This window comes from Salvelinus fontinalis, chromosome 26, assembly GCF_029448725.1.
Source record: "Salvelinus fontinalis isolate EN_2023a chromosome 26, ASM2944872v1, whole genome shotgun sequence".
In the NCBI taxonomy this organism is placed as follows: domain Eukaryota; kingdom Metazoa; phylum Chordata; class Actinopteri; order Salmoniformes; family Salmonidae; genus Salvelinus; species Salvelinus fontinalis.
In genome coordinates this window covers 25428905-25448031 of record NC_074690.1, presented here as the reverse complement: position 1 = coordinate 25448031, position 19127 = coordinate 25428905, and the positions used below count along the sequence as shown (strand labels likewise).

Genomic DNA, 19127 nt, shown 5'->3' with positions numbered 1-19127 from the left:
AGTCAAGTTTTCAAGATATTGGACATTCAAGAAGCAAAGTGTCACTTTGTCACAAAATGCATAATTTGATGTGGCAAGTGGGTATTCTTTCATGTAAAGAACATTCCATCCTTTCTGCGCTGGCACTATAACCTCAAGTTGCAGTTATGGTTTGTGTGGCCCATGGACAATTTACCATCATAATAATAATAATTAGGCCTATACATTTGCTGTGATAGCTGTACATAATAGACAGTATATGACCCTATCATGCATTTAAAAATTCAACAAATCATTGAGTTAATGTTAATTGGTTATATAGTGAAATTAAACGTATTTTCCTCATAGACTCCATGAATGTGAGTGTAGACTACCATGTTCTCTTTAAAATTGGTCTGGTCTTGGGCTCCCTGGTGCTGTGCTCGCCCCATAACAGCAGGGTCGCTGGTTCAAGCCCCATTCTGGCTGTTCCGAATTTGATTTGTCTTTTAATCACTACACTGGTGGCAGAGGTGGGATAATTCTGCTGTCTTTTTAAGGTTGTGATCCCCTGTTGTGTTCCCCTGTTCGCATTGGGGTTGGCTGTGTGCAGTATTGCAACCTCCCTGTTGTGAACGAGCATAGACCTAATATATCTGCCAAGAGGTCAGGACCCTTATGTCAAAGTTGACTCGACTTGTGATGTGAAAAAGGCAATCGAACTGTAAATGTCTGGGTTATTCCATTCTAGTATAGACTAGGATTAACCTCTTAGTTAACCTAGTTAGCCTAGGTTAGGCTAGGTACATTTTGATAATTTTCCTAATTCCGCCCAAGGCAATTGAGATCAGAATGGATGTATTATTGTAGGTCAGTGTGACCGCGAAGCAGACTCACTGGCTTGAAACAAAACTTGACCATACCTTGTGCCGCTCACAATTTGCATGGTGTACATTTACCCCGTTCAAAACAACTCAGGAACTCGGATATTCCGACTTGGAAACTCGAAGAAGGATTAGGTCAGAGTTTCCCACTCGGAAAGTCTCAGAATCAACCAATAGGAAGCTCTACACAAATACCGTACGCAAATTTTTAACTCAGAGGTTTTTGAGTTTCAGAGTTGTCAAGAACGCAGCAACTGGGCCGGTGGCTCTGTTAGTGACAGAGTGACGAACAATATGGCGCCGGGAGTAGCTCTTGCTTTTGGACCAGTCGTTGTCTAAAGACCGGCGATCGGACAGGATGAACCTCTGCGCCCAATATTTACGGTAAATTTGAAATTCTACATTTTAGACGTTTTTTTTCTTCTTCTCACCTACTGCTTAATCTTATTTCTGTTATCGCCATAAATGTCCGTTCTGTCTAGCTAATTAGCCAGCAGCGTTAGCTAGCAACGCACAACAGGAAAATGCGTTATTTGAGCTAGCAGCTAACGTTACCTATTTGAACGAAATTTCACTAAAGATGCCATCCTTGTTGTTTATTCGTGTAAAAAACGTATGTGACTGTGATTAGGGTCAGTTATTAGCATGTTAGTGAGTTAAAGTACACAGTAGTTTTTCGAGCTCGCGGGTAACGTTAGGATGACTAACTAGTTAACGTTAGCTTGCTCGGCCGATACGATAACACGTTAGCCAAGTTTTTACTAACCATTATGGTTATTTCCATAGCGAATGAATGGAAGTAGTATGTGTCGTAAGGAAAATGGATAGCTAGCTAATGTTACTAAGTTAATTCTCGAGCGCGTTACTTAGCGAACGGATAACTAGTTTAATCATAGGCTGCCGTTAGCTAGCTAACCTAGTAGCGCCCCTGCCCTTGTTTGGTAGTTAGCTAACGTTAGCCTGCAGGGCATGTCGTTTTTAGCTTGGTAGCTAGTTAGCTAATGGATGTCAACCTGAGTCCGGATGTCTACCATTTAACTTGCTAAACTGGATTAGTTAGCTAATGTTAGTCACTGCAGTGAACCTTTCTGTCCACATTGATTACTAACAATAATTTTTTTAAATGGCTGGCTACATGGGCCTTGGCTTTAGCCAAACGTTACCTAGCAGCTCAGACTAGTGTCAGTGACATTGGATTATCCAGGCAAGGATGTTGTAAATCAAACGCCAAGTAAAATCAGCAAGCCAAATGTAACCATAGATTCATCCACTATAATCAATCTAAAATCGTAGTCAGCCAGCGACTGGTGACAGTTTTTGGCTAACACTAGATTACATTTGGTATACATGCATTCCAGTTTGGCCTGTTTGAGTGCGAGTTTGCAGGATTGACACTTCACTGTGCATGTCTCACGAAATGAAACCAATAATTTGCTGTTTTTATGAAAATATACAGGTCCTTTGTCATATCAGAGAGGAATTGGCTAATATTTGGTTAACAGATATTGGGATGTTAGAGCAAATCGTGGTTTAAGAAATACAGGAGCAGAAACACTTCACCCCCTACACTGGTAGCGTGAGCCCTGTATATTAGTATTCTTCATCCCTAGCCCGACCATTGAGCTACACGATGAAGGATAATAACAACAGTATATGGCCAATCTTGCTTAGTTTACGAGATACCAGTAGTATTGTATCATTTGAATGCATAGTAATCCAATAAAGCAGTCTATTGGCGATGGAAAGATGCGATCATGAGAAGTAGTATATTACATAAGACGAAAACATATGTATCCTCCTGTTTTCTGGCAAATAGTGCTCAGTTTCCATTGAAACTAGTAGTATCTGTAGTTTTTAGCCTATCCCTTTCCAGCATGTCAAACCACAAATACAATCTCCTGTTACATGTTTGATTGAATTTAGGAATTAGTGTCAGAGGACTAGCACACCCTGTCTTTAATCCCCATAGTTTTCATGTTAATCTTTTTAAATATCCAATACACTGATTTTAATTCATTATGGTTTATACTAGGTAGCGTTGTAAGATGTGGTTCTCAGTGGGTCTGTATTGATTGACTTAGCTTGCCGCCTCTTTTGTTTGTTTACAACCAAGCAGGCAGGCAGAGGCCCTGAAGGCTGACATGACAGGTATGTTCACACCTCAAATTTGGGCTTGCTTTGTTTTAATCCACAACCCCTGCATATAGAGTATGAATTGCAGACAGTATTGCTTTTGATAATATATTCTCTTAATGTCGAAAGTTTTGTTCTTGAAAGGTTTTATACTTGTCTGTTTTTGGATGTTGATAAGCCCCACAGGGACAGGGATTGCATATTAATTTGTCATATTCTGCATATGTATCCCATGGTATCTATGAATAGTCTCACTGTTGTAGGCCTATTTGATGAAGGATGTTTAGCCTATAGAAATATAATCTCATTCTAGTGGTTTAGTCTGTACCGTAATCCATTTGAAGTGTATAAAAGATCAGTGAGTGTCATCTTTTCCCCTAGATTTTAAGCTTGGTGCAGCAGAGGTCTGGACTTCAAGGCAAGCGCTTCAGGACTTGTACCAGAAGATGCTGGTGACTGATCTGGAGTATGCTTTGGACAAGAAAGTGGAGCAAGATCTGTAAGCCCCAGTTGACCTTACATTGATTATGTTATGAAACCGATTAGCCTGCCTACTACTATCGCTTCTCTTGCTAGGTCTAGGGGTCTTAATCTTGCTTCCTAACAATTAGATGGTCCTCAATTATACAATTATATTTGTAAGACTGCAAGACAACTATAAAGACGGTAGATACGTTTAGTGAGTCAGCTTGCGCTCAAGCACAATACACCTGTTGTATTGTTGGAATTAGATTGATTATCATCAGCTGTTTGATTAAACTAAAAGGTATTTGTTTTCCTCTATTTTTCAGCTGGAACCATGCTTTTAAAAATCAAATAACAACACTACAGAGTCAAGCCAAGAACCGAGCCAACCCCAATAGAAGTGAGGTGCAGGCCAATCTGTCCCTATTTCTCGAGGCAGCTAGTGGATTCTACACACAAGTAAGTTGCAACTACAACGTAGCCTAACTAGGTCTGGCACAATTGCCATATAACTGCGTAACCAATGTTTATGGTTGAAGACAGTTATGAAAATAAAATGTCATAACCATAAAAACTAGTGTGTGTGTACACATACACACAGTATATTCAGACCCCTTTACTTTTTCCACATTTTGTTACAATACAGCCTAATTCTAAAATTTATGAAATAGTTTTTCCCCCCTCATCAATCAACACACAACACCCCATAATGACAAAGCAAAAAACAAACAAACAAAAAACTTAATGTATGTGTGTGTTTATATAAAAAAGTGCTGCAGAAATGGTTGTCCTTCTGGAAGGTTCTCCCATCTCCACAGAGGAACTCTGGAGCTGTCAGTGACCATCGTGTTCTTTGTCACATCCCTGACCAAGGCCCTTCTCCACCGATCGCTCAGAAAGAGTCTTGGTGGTTCCAAACGTATTTAATTTAAGAATGATGGAGGCCACTGTGTTCTTGGGGACCTTCAATGCTGCAAAATTAACTTTGTCGTTGTGGCGTATTGTGTGTAGATTGAGAATTTAAAAAAAAAACAATTTTAGAATAAGACTAACGTAACAAAATTTGGGAAAAGTCAAAGCGTCTGAATATTTTCCGAAGGCACTGGATAGTGTATGTTCATCAGAAATTCAAATGATGTTTTAAATGTATTTATTAAGTTTATTTGAACAGTGAACAATATACAACATAAGTCACACGCTTGATGTATTCATTGCGTGCTATGAATATGGGACCAAATACTGACACTTTTTACTACTTTAATACACAATACACAAATACACCTTAAAATGAAGGGACTATATATACCTGATATGGATGAAAATACCCCCAAATTAAAGCTGGCAGCTTTAACTCCAGTCATTGTATAATTTAAAATCCAAAGTTCTGGAGTACAGAGCCAAAACAACAAGAAATGTCACTGTCCCGATACTTTTGTAGCTTCCTGTCTAAACATGAAAACATTATATACAAAAGAACAGCATTCATACATCAGACATTTAATAACAGAAGTCGGGACAGACATGTTTCAAAACTGGGGTCAACACATTACACATGAAATTATATTTGAAGATCTACAACGTGAAAATGACGCAGCACTCGGCTGCTCTTAAAAATAATTGATCCTGGCCTCTAACAGTTACTACAGGAGCTGTGTACCGTGTTCAACGTGGACTTGCCTTGCCGTGTGAAGTCATCTCAGCTTGGAATTATCAGCAATAAACAGACCAACACCAGCGCCATTGTAAAACCCCAACCCAGCTCTTGCTCTTATATCTGCCAGCATTGTCTCGTCCACCTCGGAGACATCGGTGAGTGTTGTCACATATTCGCTACAAAATAATTTAACTGTGCAGATCATTTTGTGGTCAAAGCAATGCTTTGAGGAGTTTTGCTTATATGCTACCCCCCCCCTCCAGCACGGTATCGCAACCAAACCAGCCAAGCGGAGTCCTATTACAGACACGCAGCTCAACTTGTTCCTTCAAATGGTAAGTACTTTATAAAGAAGTTTTCCTGTACAGTTTTTGTTAACTGACACACGCAGCATTAATGTGCTTTTTTCTTTCACCTGACGGGGAAATAATTTCAGTATATGAAGTCTTCTGTCAACCTGTTGATCTGTCAATGTCTCTCTTCCAACAGGTCAGCCTTACAATCAGCTGGCCATCCTGGCCTCCTCTAAAGGGGACCACCTCACAACGATATTCTACTACTGCAGGAGCATTGCTGTCAAGTTCCCTTTCCCTGCAGCCTCCACCAACCTGCAGAAAGCTCTCGCTAAAGCTGTTGAAAGGTATCATTGAGCATTTTTATTGTAGCCTCATTTCAACTGCTCTTTTGAAGATGTTTTGCTTAACTTTATTTATTTTCCCACCTTTATCAACCATCATTTGGGATGGGACTAATGAGCATTTTGATTTCCATCTTAACTGGTGTTGATATCACCCAGCTGGTTTACGGTGTATGGACTTTAGGAGTTAAAGTTGTTCCATGTATACTTAATCCCTGTTTCGTCTTCAGCCGTGATGAGGTCAAAACAAAGTGGAGTGTGTCAGATTTCATCAAGGCCTTCATCAAGTTCCATGGTCACGTTTACCTGAGCAAGAGCCTGGAGAAGCTTAACAACCTGAGAGAAAAGCTGGAAGAACAATTTCAGGTAATGTTTTAAAGTAAAGTTTAAATCCTTGCATACTTTGTGAAGGGGAACTAAGGATATACACTTTTCAAACCAAGACGTGTTGCCACCAACTTAAACATCCTGTCAACTTTTTGCAGACTTTTCTTTATAGATGAAAGCTATTACTGGTGACAAAGCCTCTATTTTATTTCTGCCTAATGACCTAGTCATGATTGCGGTATTGTTCTGCTTACGGCTTAGTATGAAATGTATCTGTAATGCTGAGGCAGCATTGGCACGCACACTTGGCTCTTAAGGTCTTGGATGGTTGCTAGGCAGCGCCCGTTACTACTATCCTCCTGGCAGTTCTAAACTTTGCAAGGCACCCATGTTTTCGCATAGCCCACTCATGTACTGTTTTCTTAACCTCAACTGCATGGATCCATATATAATTCCCGTTTGAATAAATATCACTGAATTACGTAAATATTGGAGTAAAGTAGGCTAATGCAATTGAAGCCATCAAATTGTTGCTTACTGAAATTTCCAAAGTTATCCAATTGTTATAATGCATTTGAAGCAATAGCCTATACCTGCGTGTGGTCAACTATTTCAGCGCTGATTTGAGACATGCGTGGGGACTCGATCGTATTGATATATCAAAAAAAAATCAGATTTAAAAAAAAATGTATTTCGTTTTTACTGAATCGCTGTTTGGATATTGGTTAGGCTACAATTAGCCTGGGGAAATATTATCTAAATTGAGGTGAGTGCTGCTCGTGATAAACTTGTCAAGTTGGGGGGGTGGGGTGCTGCTGCTGAGGAGTATTTATGTCTGTAATAAAGCCCTTTTTGTTGGGGGAAAAACTTATTCTGATTAGCTGTGCCTGGCTCCCCTGTGGGTGGGCCTATGCCCTCCCAGGCCCACCCATGGCTAAGCTCCTGCCCAGTTGTGAAATCAATAGATTAGGGCCTAATGAATTTATTTCAATTGACTGATTTCCTTATATAAACCCTGTTCAGCTAAATCTTTTAAATTGTGTTTTTTATTTTAGTTCCATATAATTTAACAAGTGGATTATTTTGCTCTTCAGTTGCTTAGTAGACTAGGCCTACTCCTGACCAAATGCCTGTGACTTAATCAATCAATGTGATTTTGTTTCACTGAATCTGTCTGTATATTTGGTTAATTCTCTGGCTGGGCAAATACGTGGAGGTGGTAAAGCTCATCTATTTGTTTGCTCATCTATCACTGATCAGAAACATTTAGCATGCAATAATGGAGCCTAAATCAAGAGTAGGCCTATTATTTTGCTCTATCACGTATAGGCAACTGTCTAAAAGCCCACGTAGCCTGTGAAATATGAACATGAGACTCGCATGTTTTTGGAAAATCTAGATTGCTATTATTTTCTATCGGTATCATGATGAGGATACTCGGTGTAAGACCCTGCTCCCTAACAAAGTGGAGTGATGGTAGGAAAGAGATGAAACGGGGATCTGAAAAGCTTGGGCTCTGTTTTTAAAATATTACCTTTTTTAATGACAGCGGTTCCACACGTTGCCGTGACTCAAGTTGTGTATTGTGTTATATTTCATTTATATTCATAGCCTACTATAAAATCTGTGACTGTGATCAGGGTAGCCTAAGTGTGTATTGTCTGTTTAATTAACTATTGATTTCATCAGGCCGCACAGACTAATAACATAGTTAAAAGCTAAATATGGCGTTCTATTATTTTGAATACATTTTATTGGTCTTATGTTTCTTAAGACCTGCCTAAAACAAATTAATAATTGATTTCTTTGGTGTTTATTCAATGGATTTATTCAAATAGACATTGGCTCATATGTACTCCAACTTGCCATGCACTGGCGATTAGAAAAGCTTATCCCGGCAAGAATGTGGCAAAAAAAAGACTGAATTGGATTTGAAACAAATATTAGCAGATCTTAAAAATCTACTTAAAAAAAAAAAATGAATAGGCATCATACTGTGAGTTCTGTCTGTAAGCGTAGATAATAGAGTGGTCTTGGATATGTACCATTTTATGAAAGTCTTTGGGCCGGTTTCCCAGACACTGATTAAGCCTAGTCCTTGACTAGTCCTTGACTCTCAATGGAGAATATTCTTTGAAAGTACTTTTTTAGTTCAGGACTAGGCTTAATCTGTGTCCAGGAAACTGCCCGAAAACGTCTGAAGCTACCCCAATTCCATATGAAAGTAGTTTAAACACCCTTGTTTTTTTGTAGCGGCTGATTCTGCAGAAAGCCTTCAGCTCCCAGCAGCTGGTCCACATCACAATTATCAACATGTTTGAGCTGCACCATCTGAGGGACTTCGGAAATGAAACAGACGACCAGAGCTTCAGCTCCGAGGAGCAAATCGGCTGGTTCCAACTTCTCGGTCTCTTCAGTATGTCCCCAACTCCAATTGTCTCTCAATATGCACGATACAACTTACCTTGTGAATGACATGGCTGTTCGTGGTTATGCAACTGCTGTTTTTAGATTTGGAGTTTTACTTGCTTTTTAAAAAAATAATCTGGAAGTACAGATCGATGTTACCAAATCAGTTATCTTAGATTGAACTGTGTCAACTGCAGGGTGCTTTCTCACGGCCCCACTAGCAGATTATCTGTAACTCTTTCCTCGACCTCACTCTGTGGAATTGGAACGATTCAAGGAGCCAGGTTGTTGTTGGTGTTTTAAGGCCCTCTTCCTTTCCCACAGTGTCATTTCTTGGTGTCATGTGTAGCCGAGCACTGCTGAATATGAACCGAGGAGAGGAGATCATGGGAGAATGTCCATTGCCAGCCATCAAGGTGTCCCTGGACTGGCTCAAACTACGACCTACCGTTTTTCAGGATGGTGCCGTGGACAGACGACAGTAGTATGTGTATCTTTTCTCTTTCAATGTCACTGTTTGCCCTCTAGGTGTTTAGATACATTCTGCCTGTCTGGTGTTGTAGCGTGTTATTTGTTTTGGACTTTTTTCTTTTATATCTTAGCAATAGCAGTAATACTTTTGAATGTGGTTTTGTATTGTCTGCATTTAGTTAAACAAGATTTTGCTCTTATTTCACCTTAGTGTTTGGCCTTGGCTGGTGTCCATTCTGAACAGTTTCCAACCAAAGGAAGATGATGTTTCCTGTGCATCAAGTAATGGCCATTTGATATCTCTGCTTTTGATATACAAATTTGTTTCACTTTTTGTTGATTGTCTCTAAATAATGTCCCTTACCTCTCTCTTCCAGTAACTCCACTTCCAGAGGAGTTTGAACTGCAGGGGTTTTTGGCTCTCAGGCCAGCGCTACGGTACATACAGTACATCCCCTTTTGTCTCAGCCTCTCTTCCATATAGAATGTGTCGTTGTGTGCATACCATGTTCCGTGTTTTATTGTATTAACCCTGGTCTGTTTTGGTGTACTCCTTTTCCAGGACCCTTGACTTCACTAAAGGCCACCAGGGTGTTGCTGTGGACAAGGAGGGTCTGCCAGTCCGTGCCCGTCATCAGAGGCTCATCAGCCTGGGGAAATGGGTGGCAGACAACCAGCCAGGGTGAGTCTTCCTCTCTCTACCCACTACTGTTTTGAACTACCACATCCATAACAACAATATAAAAGCAGTTTCCATCTTTGAATAATTGCTTACTTTTAAAAGATACAACAGTATTTCACAATGCCTGTGTGTTTTGGAGGGGTTGGAATAAAGCAGAAGACAAGTTTGCTTTGGACTCCCATGTACATTGGATAATAAAGTAATCTTGTGTGTACTATGTTTCAGGCTGATTCAGTACAAAGTCAGGGATGGCCTGCTGCTGTTCATCACCGACATCGAGGAATTGGCCATCGAGGAGCCCCAGGAGAAGGATGCCCCTGTGCTCCAGGAGTCCTCCAACAGTGAGCAGACCCCCAACGAGGGCAACATGGGCCTGAAGTCAGTCTTGTCCATGGGCAAGACCCAGAACAGCGTGTTGGAGATCGGCGAGAGGCCCGTGGTGACCTTCAAGGAGAACATCAAGCCCCGGGAGCAGAGCAGGGAGCCTAGCCGCAATCACCACCAGAAGGAGGCAGGGAAGGAACGGAGGGACTTCGGCAAAGGCAACGGAGTGCCGGGAAAAGGAGAGCAGAAGAGGGATGGCAAGAGGAAGAGTGAGGTGAAGAAGAACAGCCATGAGAAAGCTGCAGACGCAGGGAAACAGGTCAAACAAATAAATGTTTTTTCTTTAAGTTGGGATATATCCTGTGATTGTTTGTATGCATCCCACATAGCACCCTACCCCCTATAGAATGCATTACTTTTGACCAAGGCCCACTGAGTGCCCTTTGGGATTCAGACATGTTTACTGTGGTTGAAGGCTAAAGTACTTTACTGACTGAGTTTGTGTGTCTTCATGCAGGTGAAAGCCCAGTCGGATATGAGGAAGATGCCAGTGTCTGAGGCCAGGAAGACTCCAGTCACTCAGACCCAGACTACCTGCTCCTCCCAGTTCATCCCCATCCACCACCCGGGAGCCTTCCCTCCACTGCCCAGCCGACAAGGTACTAGCACCACCTCTCACAGTGCCTAGATTTAAACATTTTACACTTAAAAGATTTTTAGATCTAAGAGTAGTGAATAACCTTCTCTGTTTTATGTTGAAACTGTTTGCAGTTCAATTGTATTCTGCCATGTGAATAAATTAACTTGATCTTTCCAGGTTTCCCCCCTCCGGCCTATGTGATCCCTCCTCCCGTGGCGTTTTCCATGAATCCCGGCTTTACCTTCTCTACGGGCATGTCTGTCCCCGGGCCGTTCCTGCAGTCGGCCTCCCACCCTCAGCAGCCCGGTGCCCAGCAGGTAAAGGGAGACGTGCTCAAGTCTAAGGGCCAGAATAGCGGACACAGATTTAAGCCTAATCCTGGATTTAAAAGGACTTTTAATGTAAAATCTCCATTGGAAATGACTTTTAGTCCAGGACTATGTTTAATTTGGAAAACCACCCCCTGATCCTCTTGTGCAAACATATACAAATGTGCTTGGAACCAAAAACGATACCATAAAAAGTATTTTTTCATGGCATCCAGCAGGTGCAGGTTCAGGCTGGGAAGCCGTCGCACATTCCATACAGCCAGCAGAGGCCGTCAGTGCCAGGGGCGATGAACCAAGGTGCTCCCCAGGGACAGCCCCAGCAACAGCCTTCCCAGACCATGCAGCAGGTGCAGCTCCAGGTCCAGGCTCTTGTCCAACAGCAGCAGTCACCCACCAAGCCTGTGCAGCCAGTACAGCTGGGAAAGAGCCCACCTCACCATCCAGGGATGCAGCAGGTAAATTTATAGATCACAATGGTTCTGGACTGGTAAGATACTAATAGATAACATCAGTCCAGTCTGTTGAGAGCCAGAATGGTTATTTACAGGACTGATGACAGCAGGTAGCCTAGTGGTTAGAGCGTTGGACTTGTAACCGAAAGGTTGCAAGATCGAATCCCTGAGCTGACAAGGGAAGTCTGTTCTGCTCCTAAACAAGATAGTAAACCTAGGCCGTCATTGAAAATAAGAATGTGTTCTAAACTGACTTGCCTAGTTAAATGAAAAAAAACAAAAAAAAAAACAAAAAAATTGTATTCTGCCGGAATTAATGAGCTTGTCTGTTAGAGGCAGCTTTACTGTTTTGCATTGCAACTTGAAACTTGTATGACGGGCATCATGTTTTTCCTGCATAGATGGACTGTTTTAGTGTGTTGAACTGCAGGGATGTTTTTTTGACAAGTGTCCTGTTTTCCTCCTGACCAACAGTACATGCAGGTAGATCAGGCTGGACAGATGTGGGGCCAGCACCAGGCCCAGCAGCACCAGACCCAGCCCACCATGCAGAAGATGCAGGCCATGCAGATGCCTGTCAAGCAGCCCTACTACATGGGAAGCCCCCAGGAACCCCTCAAGCTCTTTGAGCAACAGCAGTACGCCATGCAGACGGTTCCCCAGCAGAACAGCATGGACAAGAAGATGAAGTACCCGGATGTGAAAATGCAGGATTTTTACTGGGACCCTTCCTACCGCATGGGGGATAACAGACCGATGGTGGGGGAGAGGATGGGCAAGCGGCTGCCCCCTGGGGCCTTCCACCCAGACCAAGACAACACACCCAGGGGGCCTCCTTTTGAGGTGAGTCTTGGTGTACTCCTCAACCACCTAGACCTAAGTTGCATCCCAAATGGCACTCTATTCCTTATTTAGTGCCCTACTTTTGACCAGGTTCCATTTGGGAACAAACGCTGCAAATTAGGGAATGGAGAGTTTAAGGAGAAGGAAAGGTTGTGGAGTAGGTTTGGTCTTATGCTCTTTTCTATAACCAGTTCCATCCAACCTTTTTTTATGTGAGTAAAGTATATGCCGGATAAAAGTCATGACAGTCGTGATTGAAACAGAACATTTGCCTGTAAACTTTCCAAATGTCGACAAAACAAAATACGCTAGGCCTCCCGGGTGGCGCAGTGGTCTAAGGCTGAGAGACCACCAGAGTCTCTGGGTTCGAGTCCAGGCTCTGTCGCAGCCGGCCGCGACCGGGAGGTCCATGGGACGACGCACAATTGGCCTAAGCGTCATCCGGGTTAGGGAGGGTTTATCCTTGTCTCATCACGCACTAGCGACTCCTGTGGCGGGCCGGGCGCAGTGCACACTGACCAGGTCGCTAGGTTACGGTGTTTCCTCCGACACATTGGTGCGGCTGGCTTCCGGGTTGGATGCTCGCTGTGTTAAGAAGCAGTGCGGCTTGGTTGGGTTGTGTTTCGGAGGACGCATGGCTCTCGACCATCGTCTCTCCCGAGCCCGTACGGGAGTTGTCGCGATGAGACAAGACAGTAACTACTAACAATTGGATACCACGAAATTGGGGAGGAAAAGGGGGTACATTTTTTAAAATTTTAAATATGCTAGACAAGGTGGGATATTTTTGTTGAAATTAATTATGTGATGTCTGTGGAAATGCTTTGTGCGATATAATAATTATTATTGAATCAATATTTGAAGTAAACTTGGAGTCATGCGAGCACGTGGTCCTCCCACTACGTCGGGAAAGTATGCAGTTTATTAGGCTACAGATGAAATAAGTTGTGAAAGTACAAGGTGATGAGTACAAGCTTGATGCTCCTTTCCAATAAATATCGAGGGTCTTATTCTGGTGACATGATCATCACTGCTTGCTTGGCTGTCATTTGACAAATAAAAATTATCTTGCTCTTTTGTCCATAATAATCTCATAATGTTGGCTAACATGCTAACCAGACAGGACATGTCGCGTGCGTCGCAAAGTAAATGTAGAAATCCATGTTATTCAATTATTGCATCCACACTGCTCGCGCACGCCAACGAGCATCTGTGTTACCAAGGGCTAAAATAGAAGTCATTCCTATTTCTTATTTCCTATTGCTAGCAAGTGCAAGCTAACTAGCTAAATTGCCATACATGTTTAATGCTTTTCGACCTGTCCCCAAATTAATCTCATTGGTTCAGAGTTTGTTTTGATATTTTAACCTGCGTGTCGTGATCGCTTTTGGTGTAGGGGGACAAAATAAATGCATGCACGATGGCGCACAAGCGCAACCGGTTTGGTTTCCGTGTAAAGGCCTATCCCCACTGTATCTGCGAGCTATTGGCTAGAGCGCACCTGCCAATACCAGAGTGGACACACTTGCTATCTAACGCAACATTTTTTGTGCGAAAACCATCAGCGTTGAAAATGCAACGGAAACCCGTTTAACTTAGGTTTTTTTTATTCGATACATGGGAATTTAACTGTAGAAGGTATTTTTATGTGCTCTATGTCATCACGCACAACCTTTTATCCTCAACAAGTCTATTTGATGGAAACGCATCTCTGGTGGTAAAATGCGCATGTTGTTTTTAATGCGGATTTTAGAATATTCACATGAAAATCATCTGTCGCCAATTGGATGGAAACCTAGCTTATGTTTATTTTTTTTACAATTTAGTGTGTTTTACGATTTGGTGTAACTGTTGTAAGAAAGTGCAGAGAGGATGCGTATTGGGTTATATGATGCCTATGCTGAAGGGTACATTAGCCTACTCGACACTAAATGTTGGATTTGAGTCCATTTGGTCTCGCTGGACTCATTTATTGGCCTGGTGTATGCTTCGGAAATCCTGTCCTGGACCCACAGGAAATATGTCCAGCATGTAGGTTTTAAAGATCTGCTATTGGACTGACCATACTTGTTGGTTGTTTGAGCAAACGATTGGGAGCTACAGTTGAAGTCGGAAGTTTACATACACCTTAGCCAAATACATTTAAACTCAGTTTTTCACAATTCCTGACATTTAATCCTAGTAAAAATTCCCTGTCTTGGGTCAGTTAGGATCACCACTTTATTTTAAGAATGTGAAATGTCAGAATAATAGAACGATTTATTTCAGCTTTAATTTCTTTCATCACATTCCCAGTGGGTCAGAAGTTTACATACACTCAATTAGTATTTGGTAGCATTGCCTTTAAATTGTTTTAAATTGGGTCAAACGTTTCAGGTAGCCTTCCACAAGCTTCCCACAATATGTTTGGTGAATTTTGCCCATTCCTCCTGACAGAGCTGGTTTAGCTGAGTCAGGTTTGTAGGCCTCCTTGCTCGCACACACTTTCTCAGTTCTGCCCACAAATTTTCTATAGGTTGGAGATCAGGGCTTTGTGATGGCCATTCCAATACTTTGACTTTGTTGTCCTTAAGCCATTTTGCCACAACTTTGGAAGTATGCTTGGGGTCATTGTTCATTTGGAAGACCCATTTGCGACCAAGCTTTAACTTCCTGACTGATGTCTTGAGATGTTTCTTCAATATATATCCACATAATTTTCCTTCCTCACGGTGACATCTATTTTGTGAAGTGCACCAGACCCTCCTGCAGCAAAGCACCCACACAACATGATGCTGCCACCCCCGTGCTTCACGGTTGGGATGGTGTTCTTCGATTTGCAAGCCTCCCCCTTTTTCCTCCAAACATAACGATGGTCATTATGGCCAAACAGTTCTATTTTTGTTTCATCAGACCAGAGGACATTTCTCCAAAACGTACGATCTTTGTCCCCATGTGCAGTTGCAAACCGTAGTCTGGCTTTTTTATGGCTGTTTTGGAGCAGTGGCTTCTTCATTGCTGTTCGGTATTTCAGGTAATGTCGATATAGGACTCGTTTTACTGTGGATATAGATACTTTTGTACCTGTTTCCTCCAGCATCTTCACAAGGTCCTTTACTGTTGTTCTGGGATTGATTTACACTTTTTGCACCAACTTACGTTCATCTCTAGGAGACAGAACGCGTCTCCTTCCTGAGCGGTATGATGGCTGCGTGGTCCCATTGTGTGTATACTTGCGTACTATTGTTTGTTCAGATGAACGTGGTATTTGGAAATTGCTCCCAAGGATGAACCAGACTTGTGGAGGTCTACATTTTTTTTTTTTTCTGAGGTCTTGGCAGATTTCTTTTGATTTTCCCATGATGTCAAGCAAAGAGGCACTGAGTTTGAAGGTAGGCCTTGAAATACAACCACAGGTACATCTCCAATTGACTCAAATGATGTCAATTTGCCTATCAGAAGCTTTTAAAGCCATGACATCATTTTCTGGAATTTTCCAAGCTGTTTAAAGGCACAGTCAACTTCGTGTATGTAAACTTCTGACCCACCCACTGGAATTGTGATACAGTGAATTATAAGTGAAATAATCTGTCTGTAAACAATAGTTGGAAAAATTACTTGTGTCATTCACAAAGTAGATGTCCTAGCCGACTTGCCAAAACTATAGTTTGTTCACAAGAAATTTGTGGAGTGGTTGAAAAATGAGTTTTAATCACTCCAACCTAAGTGTATGTAAACTTCCGACTTTAACTGTATGTTCTTATGTAGTGTGACATAATGCTTGCAGGTTCCTCCCACTTCTGTTTTAGCCTCATTTTCATTTTTTCTAAGGTGGTCGACTTGACTAGGAAGGAATTTGAAAATTGTAATACTATCTGGTTGTATGATTAATCTCCAGCATCTTATATTGGTGTCAAATTGTTATGCTTGAACAACTCCAACTGCAATGTATGAGCTTATATAATACCTTTGGTAAATTAGACTCATAAACCCAGTGTGACGACAGGGCTTGGTGTAAAGTATTTCTGTATCTTTGGAAAACTAGGCCTGTCTTTTTACTACCTTTTTTACTGGCTTCTCCACATCTTTGGCTAACTTATCCCTTTGCCAACCTATTTCTTACTGGCTTACCTTTTCTGTTTCTTTCTTTTTTCCTTCCATCCTTTTTTGCTTCATTCTCTCACTAGGACAAGAGCTCCCCTCTTCTGCCTCCAGACCTGTTAAAAAGTATATCAGATTTTGAGGAGGAGGAAGAGCTGTCCTTTACTAAGCCTCATGGTTTCTACCAGGCCTTGGCTGGCCCTCTTAGTACTGCTCCAGGACGAAATATATTTGTACGTAGTTAATTTCTCTTAATGCAATCCCCCTGGCTTAACCAGCATGTTAAACATCAGGACACGTATTCATAAAGCCTGCTGATCTAGGATCAGTTTTAGAACATAATGAGTAAGATTACATGGATGGGGGGGGGACCTGATTCAGGGTCAGTACTCATGAGGCGCTTTATGAATACAGGCCCAGATTCACCTTCACAATTAGTTTTAAGCAGAATTGTCTGGGATGTGAGTAGAATAGTTGAGTGGGAGGGTTATGGCTCATTTAAATAATGTAAGGCTTATATGTTAAATAAGAGTTCAGAATGTGTACGTATATTTTTCCAGGCTAGTGTTGATATGATTGTGTGGTTTTGTTCCTTATTCTATGTTAACAGAAATAGACCCAGTACCTCTGAGCAGTCACTGTGCATTTCTAGAGGATTAGGCTAAATGTTGTGTATGTTGCAATGCATGATTCCTGTAAAATGTTGTAGGCATTCCTACATTATCCACAATGAGAGAAACAGGCTTTTTGTACATGATCAGGTTGAACAAACTGTAACAGGGATTACATGTTGTGTAAATTGCAACCCTATCAGTATTAATAGCAAACATACAAACAAACACCTGCAGTGTCGACTTGGGAGAATGTGCTGATGGAATAAATGACATTCATCAGAAGCTATTAGTTAACACATCTGATACTGTAACTGTTTTCCCCAACTCTCTCCTATAGTTGCCAAATCAGTCAAGAATGGAAAGTGGCTCTGAGGTGATTGGCCAGTCGTCTTCTCTCATGCCCTTATCTGGGTTCCCAATTCAGGTCCGTATGCATGGGAAAAGCTCCACCCTGCCTCTAGACTTGTTTTGACTGCTGTTTGTTGAAAATCAAAATGTCTGCAGCATCTCACATGCAGTGGTTTAAGGTCACTCTGAGACAGATTTGTTAATATAGTCTCACTGAGCTTCTTTTTAAGGATATTTGCTCTGAAATACCAGTTGGGTTTTAAATGCCATGTTTAATGTTAACTAAAGGGGTATGTGTGACTGGCATTTGATCGTATGACAAAGGTCTAATTGTGTATTTTTGTAATTGGTTTAGGAGAGTTCCTATCAAAACAACAGCATTTTTAGCCAGGCCTATGGGAAGAACATGGCTCCCAACCCCAAGTCCGACACTCCCATGCTTCACCAGGAACCTTCTCTCTACTCCCTGTTTGAAGGAACTCCATGGTCCCCATCCCTTCCCGCCAGCTCAGGTACCTGCCTCCGCTCTCTTCTTTCCCCCACTTTTCACACCAAGCTGTCCATAAACATCACAACAGCACCCTTGTTAGTGTTAATTAACACGCTTAGGCCAGACAAAGTTGATTCACTGTTTTAATGGATTTTCCACTGAGAAAAGTGAGGCGAGCGAGCAAAAAAAAAAACAAGACAAACATTAAGTGGATAAGGGATAACAGTACTTTACCACATTGTCCTGGGCATTTTGTACAGGCTCTGGGCCGAATGCGAGCTTCAAGAGTTATATTATTCCATGTGAAAACTTACAGCCGGGCGCATTTCCTCCGTCGGTGGTGCGCCGCAACCGGCTCCGGGTCGGCTTGGAAGGGCTTAAAAGAATACAGATGTTAGTGTTATAACCATGAGAAATGAAACGCAATGACAACTCTAATTTTTCTTTATTCCTGATAGAAAATAAAAATAACTCTAAAAATCTAGAACATCTTCACAAGACACCGTAACTAATGTTGGCCGTATGCAGTAGATCACCTACTGGGTGTCAACAAACCATGGCGATTCAACATGTAGACTCGTCTGGAAATAAAAAATTACGGACAATGTTCTGTGATCATAGGCAATAGCGCAATCACCTGCTGCTTTTTACTGTTCAACAGCACGGTCTGTTTTGTGCTTTATTTCTTGTTTATTCTGGTCTCTAGGGTGTTCATTTCTTTTTAAGATTTATTGGAGCTCTCGTAATGAACTGCTTTCCTTCTTGCTTACACACTGGGCTCATTGGCCTGACGGTTGGAATTGTTGTTTGAGCTTCACCACCTCTTTCCCCTCAAGAACATCTGGACATCCACAATGGACACACATCTGGGAACGACTCTGATTGTTGAATAATACTGCGTCTCCACTTACATTCCACAGTTTAGCCCCTTGAAAGCAACTATCTGCTCGTGATATGGATTGTCTTCTTTGTAAATCTCTGAACCACTTGTAAAAAATCAGACATGGCAAGGACATCAGGGTTGGCGGAGTGTGCTAAAGCAGTGAGTAAAACAAACTTAGGGAGGAGGCTTCGGATGTTAACATGCATGAAACCAAGGCTTTTTCGATCACAGAAGTCAACAAATGAGGGTGCCTGGGGACACGCACCTGAGCAGGAGTAGGATGAGGGTACGGCTAAAGGCTATCAAAACAGGTAGTCTAGAGCGTTGGGCACAAAGAATCAAAGGAGTAGATTTCTGGGCGTGGTAGAATAGATTCAGGGCATAATGTGCAGACCGGTATGGGGGGGTGCGGGTACAGCGGAGGTAGGCCCAGGGCACTGAGTGATAAGAGGGGTTGCATCTCTGGACATGCTGGTTATACTGGATGAGGTCACCGCATGTGTG

At 42.0% G+C, this 19127-nt stretch overlaps 1 protein-coding gene across 6 annotated transcripts in view; it reads left to right on the top strand.

Annotated features, from left to right (window-relative positions):
• The first annotated feature begins 988 nt into the window (after positions 1-988).
• The window catches only part of LOC129824001 (nonsense-mediated mRNA decay factor SMG7-like), a 36716-nt gene continuing 18577 nt past the window's right edge, over positions 989-19127 (top strand). Inside the window, exons 1-21 of one of the 6 annotated variants that reach the window (XM_055883238.1) lie at positions 989-1226; positions 2956-2990; positions 3357-3474; positions 3767-3899; positions 5078-5249; positions 5358-5429; positions 5584-5734; positions 5962-6097; positions 8312-8474; positions 8792-8951; positions 9150-9220; positions 9316-9376; positions 9501-9620; positions 9846-10263; positions 10462-10603; positions 10762-10901; positions 11132-11368; positions 11840-12208; positions 16375-16521; positions 17240-17326; positions 17606-17762. In XM_055883238.1, coding sequence (XP_055739213.1) covers positions 1201-1226; positions 2956-2990; positions 3357-3474; positions 3767-3899; positions 5078-5249; positions 5358-5429; positions 5584-5734; positions 5962-6097; positions 8312-8474; positions 8792-8951; positions 9150-9220; positions 9316-9376; positions 9501-9620; positions 9846-10263; positions 10462-10603; positions 10762-10901; positions 11132-11368; positions 11840-12208; positions 16375-16521; positions 17240-17326; positions 17606-17762 — 3115 coding nt within the window. In that variant the 5' untranslated portion in view covers positions 989-1200. Of the gene's footprint in view, positions 1227-2955; positions 2991-3356; positions 3475-3766; positions 3900-5077; positions 5250-5357; positions 5430-5583; positions 5735-5961; positions 6098-8311; positions 8475-8791; positions 8952-9149; positions 9221-9315; positions 9377-9500; positions 9621-9845; positions 10264-10461; positions 10604-10761; positions 10902-11128; positions 11369-11839; positions 12209-16374; positions 16522-17239; positions 17327-17605; positions 17763-19127 lie in introns of all 6 variants that reach the window. The other 5 variants (XM_055883239.1, XM_055883236.1, XM_055883237.1 and 2 more) reach the window with 5 other exon arrangements.